General features: G+C 43.1%; 1 protein-coding gene across 2 annotated transcripts in view; it reads right to left on the minus strand.

Moving 5' to 3' along the window:
* prkar2aa (protein kinase, cAMP-dependent, regulatory, type II, alpha A) overlaps nucleotides 1-7,159 on the minus strand; it is a 45,487-nt gene extending 38,328 nt beyond the window's left edge. The window contains exons 1-2 of one of the 2 annotated variants that reach the window (XM_071475222.1): nucleotides 6,469-7,159; nucleotides 5,295-5,574 (exon numbers count right to left, since the gene is read on the minus strand). In XM_071475222.1, coding sequence (XP_071331323.1) covers nucleotides 5,295-5,541 — 247 coding nt within the window. In that variant the 5' untranslated portion in view covers nucleotides 5,542-5,574; nucleotides 6,469-7,159. Of the gene's footprint in view, nucleotides 1-5,294; nucleotides 5,579-6,468 lie in introns of both variants that reach the window. The other variant, XM_071475221.1, reaches the window with a different exon arrangement.
* Between the last annotated feature and the right edge of the window lie 1,640 nt (nucleotides 7,160-8,799).

The following is an 8,799-nucleotide window of genomic DNA, read 5'->3' on the forward strand; positions in this document are numbered from 1 at the left end:
GGCTGCCACAATGAAAAGGAAACACTGTACTAGCTTCTGTTGATGTTATGGGTCTTCCCAAGACCTCTACGAGTGCTTATAAATAATCAACACAACACACAGGTAGGGAGACTCTTGGCTGATGCTTTCCAGGCAGAGGATAATACTGGCCCAAATAAATTACATTGTTTTGAAGGTAAATCTCCCAGAGTTCCTCAATGACACAGTTTGCCGAAATTTCCCATTCATCTGTGGTAAAAACTGCACTGTCCAGGAGAATAAGAGCTAAGCCTTAAGTCTGCTATGTGCCCGAGTTACTCTGTCGTTTACCTACAAATGGTTGCTATGTTGTGTTGAGAGTTAGCATGAGCTGTTCTTTATCTCTCAGTGTCTCTCCTTCCTCAATCACTTCTTCATATAGCCCCTGCTTTATCCCTGCTGTCTTTCTTATAAAAACACATTTAATTCATTTCTATTATCACCCCTGGGACTCATCTGTCCCTCCATCCATCTTTTAATAAAAAGCCCCACTCATTTCAGTGACAGAGGCATCCATTCATCCCCTCCTGGTTCTCTCAGACTGACACTAGACAGGCCAGCTCAAAAGAAAACAAGACTAGGTCAAAACCTAGTATATGGCTGGACCATGTCTTGGCTATTTGTATTCTGCCTAGTGTCAGCCAGTTTCAGCCCTTCATCTGTTTGCTTCTCTCCTATTCTTCTCGTTTTTTCCCTTTCTGTTGACAACAGAACCAGTTTGAAATGGTTACTGAAAGGCAGCCCGTTAAGACTACATGTTAACCAGTAGTCTCTTCCAAGCCATTTCCAAGCTGCTGCTCTGCACTGTTAAAATCCTGATTTTATAACGGCGACGTCGTCCTACTAAATCACCAAAATTGAATTAAATTAAATTAAGTTAAAGACAACAGCTGTGCTGCAATTTCGGCTATATTTACATGTAAAATTATCACTCAGAGAGAAAGTTAGAAGCTCATTCACATCAGCTGCAGTGTGGTTATCACAGAGAGGTGTGCCTGCAGAGAGAAAGCCTGACCTCACGCTCGTGGGGCTTTACTGGCAACGCTTCGACGGAAAGTAGCTGAGGTTTGTCCAAGAAGTCGCTGGATTTGTTGCTAGGTGCTTCTTTGGGGAAAACAAGTCACTAAAGCAGTCTGAAAAGTCAGTTAATCTTCTTTTTCTTCTGGTATTAATGGCGTCCAAGTGTTGCACTACTGCCATCTTCCAGAGTTAGTTAACTGATAGCGTCAAAACTTTCTTCATCAATCCTGTTCTCATTAGGAACGACGACGATTCATCTTCTGCCATCACCACACTCCAGTATACTCTTCACTCCTGCTCCTGCTATCCGTCACTTCCTTGCTTTCTGCTACATTTTCCCTGCAATTAGCAGTTGGTTAATCTAGCGACAAAGGCAAAGTGTTCAACAGTGCTAGTTAATGCCAAATCATCTTGAAAGAGCAATAACCAAGGGGGAAACTCCAACACTCAACAGATAAATGGTGTAACCTTATCACTCAGTCATGTGGTTTTTGGCCGACCAATGGTGAAACTTAACTCAGTCAGCCATATCCTAGCCCCACTGTTACAGCCAAAAAAAATATCAGTTGAATTGCACTTTTGTTTGTGTATAAACTCTGTACTTCTGTTCATCTCCTGCTCCTCCTTGTAACGCAACTGAGTAAAAGGGAAGACCACACATCATACCTGGATTCAACCCAAAATCCATTTAAAGAAGACAGCAGGTGATCCTGATATTTAGCAATCAGTTTTAGTTCAGTTACATCTCTTAAATTTCTTTAAAACCCATGTTTTACTCTCAGTCAACTGCTCAGCAAAACATATCAGCTGTTTAGATTTTAGATTTTTTTTAATTTTGTGAATCTACCATTTCTCTGCAGAAGCTCAGCTTCAACACAGAAAGGGTTACTTAAAAATCTTTTGCCCATCATCACTGGATAAGATGGAGGTACAACAGTTTGTATTCAAAACAATATCTGCTTTTGTTAAGCAGCTTAGGCCTGTGTAGTGATCCTGCTGTGGATTTACGCTGCAAGAGTCAGGGAAACAAGGCATGTAAAATAGGACGTCATGTTTTAGGAGGATACTGTCCAGTCCATGGGAATACATAACCAGCTATCTAGATCATTTACATTTTAGGCGTTTAGCTGGGACACTCATACACAGCAATTTCCTGCAGCAAATCAAAGGTTAAGAGCACAATAGTGAATCATCATAACTCTAAGTAGCCTAATAAAAGAAAACTAAAAAGTGTCAAGAATTTTTACATATAACAGATATATCAGGTACAGAGATCATGTTCATGTTATGCAACTGGCATTTCACCTCGATGCCCTCTAGACTTTTTAACAAATTCAGTCTTCACAAATGGTCCAATAAAATGACCTCTCCACTGTAGAGAGCTGTTCTATGCCATCTCAGCTCAATACAAATTTCACTATGGCCATTATTTTCTAATTAAGGGGTCAATACGCAAAATGAGTCATTGGCCTACTTCCAGTGAGTGACCTCATGAAAAACCCAGCCGTATGTTTTAATAAGCTGTGCTCTAAAAGTGAGAAAATCACTCTCTCAGGTCTCCAGCTGAACTATTTTACAAAACTCTAAAAGAGTTTATCAAAGTCAGGCCTCAATCCTGACACCAGAAAACTGACACAACATGTTAAACAATGTTTTACATTCTGTAATTCTCTTTTTTTAAGCATTTATACGCATTCCCCATCTTTGGATTGTGCACAGTAGAGACCTGACAGAAAGTAACAGCAAAGAAAGAAAACTGATGACATCAATCACAGACTGGACTCAAACCAGGGATGTTGTGTTTACATGGTCAGTGTCTCAAAACCTTTCCCACCAGTAACCTGTATAACTGTATTACTGACATGCTTTGGGTTTAGCTGTATATTGAGATACAACCTTTGCATATTACCATTAATGGTCCTGGTACTGTGACTGTATTTTTTAATCATCTGCAGTCTTTTAAGCATTGCAAGGGTTGAAACTAATACAACTGGGTTGGATATGTGTCACCTGTGGAAATAACTATGAATATCCATGTCTGTTTTCCAATCCCGAGTTTACAAAGTTATTTTTGTCTTTTCTGCACAAGACCAAACTTGTTTTGGGGCATCTGCTATTGAACTGGTGGCATTATAGTACTCTTTATACCTACAGGGTACGATAATGGTCAGGCAAGAGCACATGATGTCTTTCGCTATACAGGCCTGTATTCTTCCCATCAGAAACTATTGCCTTGGGGCAGTGTATACAACCCTGGCTGGATAATCTAATGTCATGGATGTCATGTGTGTGGCCAACAGCATGCAGGCAAAAGCTTCCCCCAGGAGCGCAACAGTATCAGCTCCCTGCCCTTTATTGCCACCTTGGATGAGGCGTGGAAAATGCTCAACAACTGATCGCTAATCAGAATGTACAGGGAAGAATTGCTTCATGCCGTCACCAGGCTGGAATTTGAACGGGTGTGAAATCCAAGTCATAGCACATCTGTTTGCTTTCACAAGCACACACGTACACATGCACCCTACAAAATGCACACACAGAGGCAACGTGTGCGTGTGCATGTGCATGTGCGCGCGCACACACACAGCTCCCTCAGCTGAGGTCACAGCTGTTTGACAGGAGCCAAACCCCACTTGTGTGAGCATAGAAACAGAAACTGTAATCCCCCATTTACCCTGAGCCAGCTTGTACCAATCTGCAAGGTTGGCCAATATCGCTTTCAGCAGAGATGAACATGATAAATATGGTTAACCTGTAAATGACGCAGTCTAATACTAGAACTAAAGTTTAAAACAACAAATATGATTCGATAAAAGAAAACAAGTCAGATGAATTCTAAAATTCACAAGGCTGTTTACTATTTCACCATGCAACTAGATGTTACACTCCACCAATGCTTTAGTATCTGCCAACAACACTGCCATGAGACACACTGTGGAGCAATAATCATTTCTTTAGTTAATTTGGCATTTCCACGCAAAGTATGGTGAAATCCAGTCACTAGCTTAAAAACGTTACTTGCACATCATTGTGTTTTTTAAGATACACCCAATACAGATTCACAGATCATCACAGTGGATCAACTCATTGAGAAAACACAGAACCCCCATTCACAAGGTAACAGCCCCTGGCTCCACAGCACACTGATGTGATCTAGGCCACGCTGCTCTCTGTGCTACAGAGGAGAGCTGAGCTATGAAGCAGCTTACATCTTCTGCCAGTCTGTCAAACACAGGGGACTGATGTGAAAGAGGCATGGCATCACTTCTGCAAAAAGTAACGTACTACGTGGGACCTTTATAGTTTCAGCAACAAAGCAAAGCTTATGTAGTACATTAACTCCTAAATTTAAATATGAAAATCTGTTGCTACAGACACATGTGAATATAATTTTCAATTACAGACCATCTTGTAATGGGTTCACGCAGCCGCACCGCCCGTCAACAAGTTTAAGTTCTGATCAATGAGTACTCAGTAGTTATTACTGCATTTTTACATGAGCACTAATGGGTCAGACCACACCCATCTGTGAGCTCAAAAACACACCTGCTCAGTTTCATGACCGGATCTTGCACAGTTCCGACACTATCACTGTCTGGCAAAATCTGTCCACTGAAAGACATATAAACACCTGCCAAAGTACTCAAAACCCCCTCTGTGGTAGTTTCTGTTAAAGTAGTTGTACATAGATGTCTCCAGAAGCACATTCTGCTATTATGACAGAAACATACACACACGTTCATCGGAGCTGACTTCATTTTCCTGGAGGCATGGATTTAACTTGCTAAAATCCTGCTAAAATGGTACAAGTATCCACTTATTCACTTAACTTAAATGGTACAGTGGTAAAAACTTCAGTTTCTGAAAATGTTTGACTAGAAAGCTACGTCCTTCTACCTCCTTGAAACTTGATTGTTCAAATGAATAACAAAAAATATCGTTCCAGATTCTGACATAGAAAATAAATGAGAATGCAGAAGACTAGATTAGATGAGTAGCGGATGAGGGCTGCTTTGCTGAATTGTCTGTTCCAGAGGATTTTTTGAGTGCAAATGTGACGGGCATCAGAGACTAAGAGATGAGATATATTCTGACTTTATCAGTGACAAGACTTCAGGTCTCGCCTTCACATTCTTTCTTTTCTTCCCCAACCACTTCACACTAAAACACATATCTCTTTCATTCTGTCCAGTTTCACTTGTACAGACATTTCCACCAAAACAGCTGATAATCAAAACAACAAAGCATCAACTTACGTTCAAAGTCAGAATCATCATCTTCATCATCATCTCCATTGGACTCTGTTTGCATTGGCTCCCCATCAAACATCACTCCTTTCCCCGTCTTGCCACCAGCACTGGCCCCATCCTGATTTCTGGTGTCCCGCAAACGGGTGAAGTATTGTACTGCAAAATCCACCAGGTCTGACGGCCTTTGTCGCAGCACCTCCACAGTGTAGCCCTGCAGCAGTTCTGTCAACCCCACCGGTATCTCAATACTCATGGCTGTGTGTGGCTCGGTGGCGGTGTTTGCTATCTATCTACAGACGGAAAGAAATGTGTCAGAATTTGCTTTGGTACCGATCCACTCCTGTATTTTGGTTCAGGGCTGTGTTTTGGTTGTGGACTGTCTAATTGTTCATTTAAACAGCTGACTTTGACTTTTACTATGCCAGTACACTGTGTGCTTGTGATCTGTGTATGGTGAATGACTGATGACAGCTCAGCATGACAACTGGGACCGCCTGAGCAACTAAAGAAATGACCGTCAAATCTGACAGCTGAACAGACACTACACTGCCATTTGTAAGCAAGTTAGTGTAATGCCCTACATGAAGTGTTGCTGTGTGACACTTTATCTAAGGTTGAGTCAAAGGACGGACAGTTCCCACAGCTGCACAGAACAGATATGAACTTAACATTTGTCAAGAGGAGGACAGATAAACAGCCGCATTCGCTTAGTTTCAGTAACACAGCTGCTTGGCATCACCAGAAACTGAGCTGTCAACTTAGGTGGGTGGCCGGTTGGAACTAGCTAGCAAAGCAGCTAAATAGCTAATACTCCAGTTAACTGGCTGGTTTATGGTGCTTTACGGTCCGCAGATAGACCAGCTGAGCACTTGGACAACCTTACTGATCTAACTTAACGCTATCTAACGAATAATGACTGCAGCAAATGCAGTCGAGTTGCAATTCAAGTGCAGTCTCACTTTCAAACCACCAGACATTAGCTATCTGGCTAGCTAGTGTGCCACCTTCAAGGAAGCCTTCACCGTTAGCTCACGGTATAGTATGGCGCACTGGCTGCAAGGGCTAAGCCACGGATAAGTGGCTGGCCGGATAAACGCTGCTGTGCAAGCACAGCAACTTGTACAGGACCGGTAAGCCGTGTGGTGAGCTAACTTAACATTACCAGCAGTGTGTCACTTACGTGCGATTCAGTCTCCCCGGCTAAACTAGCCAGTCCCCTCCTTCTCGGTGTCTTCCTTGTTCTCCCTTATTTCGCCTCTTCTTTCTAGCCAGTCTCTTTGCCAGTGTAGCGACCGTATCTCTCCACAGAAGACACTTGTACAACGTAAAGCCAACGGTTTTACGTTAGCGTCACCTAGCTAACGTTCAGGCGGCTATGTTAGCTTTGCCAGCCAGCTGTACAGCGATGCTGGCTAAGTTGAGAGGAAAAAGCACTCGACTTCACCGCTGCAGCCTCTTACGACGTCCACGCACTTGGTGAGGGTGGGACTTGCTGTGACAGTAGCGGGAGCAGGCTAGCTGGGCAGGCTAACTGGCTGACTTGCTAAGTACTTGTTAGCATCTACCTGTTTTCTTTTGGCAACTGCCGAGCGACTCCACTCTCCTCAAGACACCAGTGTGCCAGCAGCTGCTGCCAAGTGACAGATCCTAAGCTTGGCGGTTACAAGGCTGCGCCACACCGTCGGGGAGTACGACCACGGGGACCGACGGAAACGGGGTTTTTTTTTAAGGTATTCCAGCAGAATGACGGGAAATTACGACGACAGGAGCCCGTAAAAGTGAAATGAACACACGTTTCCTCACTACCGGCTAGGCAGTCCACAGTTTTACGCACGAATGAACCGGGGGCACTGGCAAGCGTGAGGAGGCGTGGTCAGTCAGTGAGCAGAAAGCGCTTGACATTGATTGACAGAAAGCGCGGCCAATCAGAAAAGAAGTTCAGAATACCTTCCTGCCAATTGGAAATAGTTGTGTAAGTAGAGGCGGGATCGAAGGCAGAACCATATTAGTGCTCTCAGAAAAGGACCACACCCACTGTAGTGGCCTTGTCCGTTTGATAGAGATCTCTTGAAATACATGATAAGAAATTAAAGGAGCTCCAACACATTCCAGTCATATAACTGACATCTGAAAGGACAATTGTCAACTTTTTTTGCACTTTAACCTCAGGAACTCATCACTTCAACACAAATTGACTGTTGCTAAGTGTTTTACTGAGTATTTTCATAGTGTCAGACTGACAACATGCATGTGGCTGTGGGTTAGGAGGTATGGTGGGCTGTCCACTGATTGCAGGTGGTTCAATCCCCTATTCCTTCTTTCTGCGTGCCAAGATGTCCTTGGGCAGCACACTGAGCCCAAAGTTGCCTCACTTGTAAGTCGCTTTGGATAAAAGCGTCTGCCAGATGAGTTAATATAATGTAAACATCAATTACACACTTTGGTACAACACAAAGTCTGCAACAGAATGCCTTTCTTAAAAAGCCTAAAATGGGATTTTCTTCTGTCCCACTTCCCTTCCTTGCCCTCACTACTCACTCATTCCCTTCCCTAACCCAACATCCATCATCCTCTTCATAGCTCTCTTCAGTTAAGACAGTACACGCTGCTGTTATCCTTTGAGCTCGTATATCAAATCTTCACATGACCCTCTAAATCCTATTTCATCTAAGTAAATTTTTTTCTATTTTTGTACACACAGCTCAAGTGCATTATACCTAATGATTCTTGCTTCCCCTTCCATCCTCCTCTTGTTGACTCAGTTTGGATTAAGGTCTCCAGTCGGGTTTCCCCCACAGAAATAAGCTAGTTGCAGTGTAAAGGGGTCACTAACGGTGGATCTATAGGTACCTATTCTGAGAGCCTTGCTAAACACCGCCACAGTCCATGTAGCATCTCCTCTCTTCCATTTCCATTCCTCAGCTGTCACAGAGGTAAAGCCGTTGCCATGGCCACAGCGAGCCCAGATTTAATTCCTCGAACCCATTTCTGATTGGCCTAGGTGCTTGTTTCCAACAAACATAGAGGAAAAACAGACCTCCAGGCTCCCTCTGCTGGGAGAATAAACTTTGTTTTTTTTTTTTTCTTTTTTCAAAAACAACTCAGTCATCATCAGTATGACATTTCTAAATCTCACAGGAGAGATAATAGAGGTCGATCACACTGCTGAAATCAATCAGCTTGTGGACTTACCCTTCTCTCTTGCTATGAATAATCACTGTGGTATGTACTTTATGGTAATTAGCCTGCAATAAGACTGATGTCTGTGTATCCCCCATGGGAGTCCATTTTTCTGGAGAATAGATTTCCCACTAGACCTGCAGGAACATGAACAAGTGGTAGTCCGACCCTTACTGAAAGTGACAGATGAATATTCACATGTACAGTCGGGACTCTGGTCTTGGCTTTCCTTGAAGTGCCGTCCTATGGGAGTTGCTGCTAATGTGGTTCCAGCAAACTCCAAAAATGTCTCAAGGAGAGCTGCTAGCCTACATTTTCATTGGGAGAGAGA

The sequence above is a fragment of the Trachinotus anak genome, unplaced genomic scaffold (assembly GCF_046630095.1).
Source record: "Trachinotus anak isolate AG129_WGS33_773 ecotype Australia unplaced genomic scaffold, CSIRO_AGI_Tana_v1 ptg000004l, whole genome shotgun sequence".
Lineage (NCBI taxonomy): Eukaryota > Metazoa > Chordata > Actinopteri > Carangiformes > Carangidae > Trachinotus > Trachinotus anak.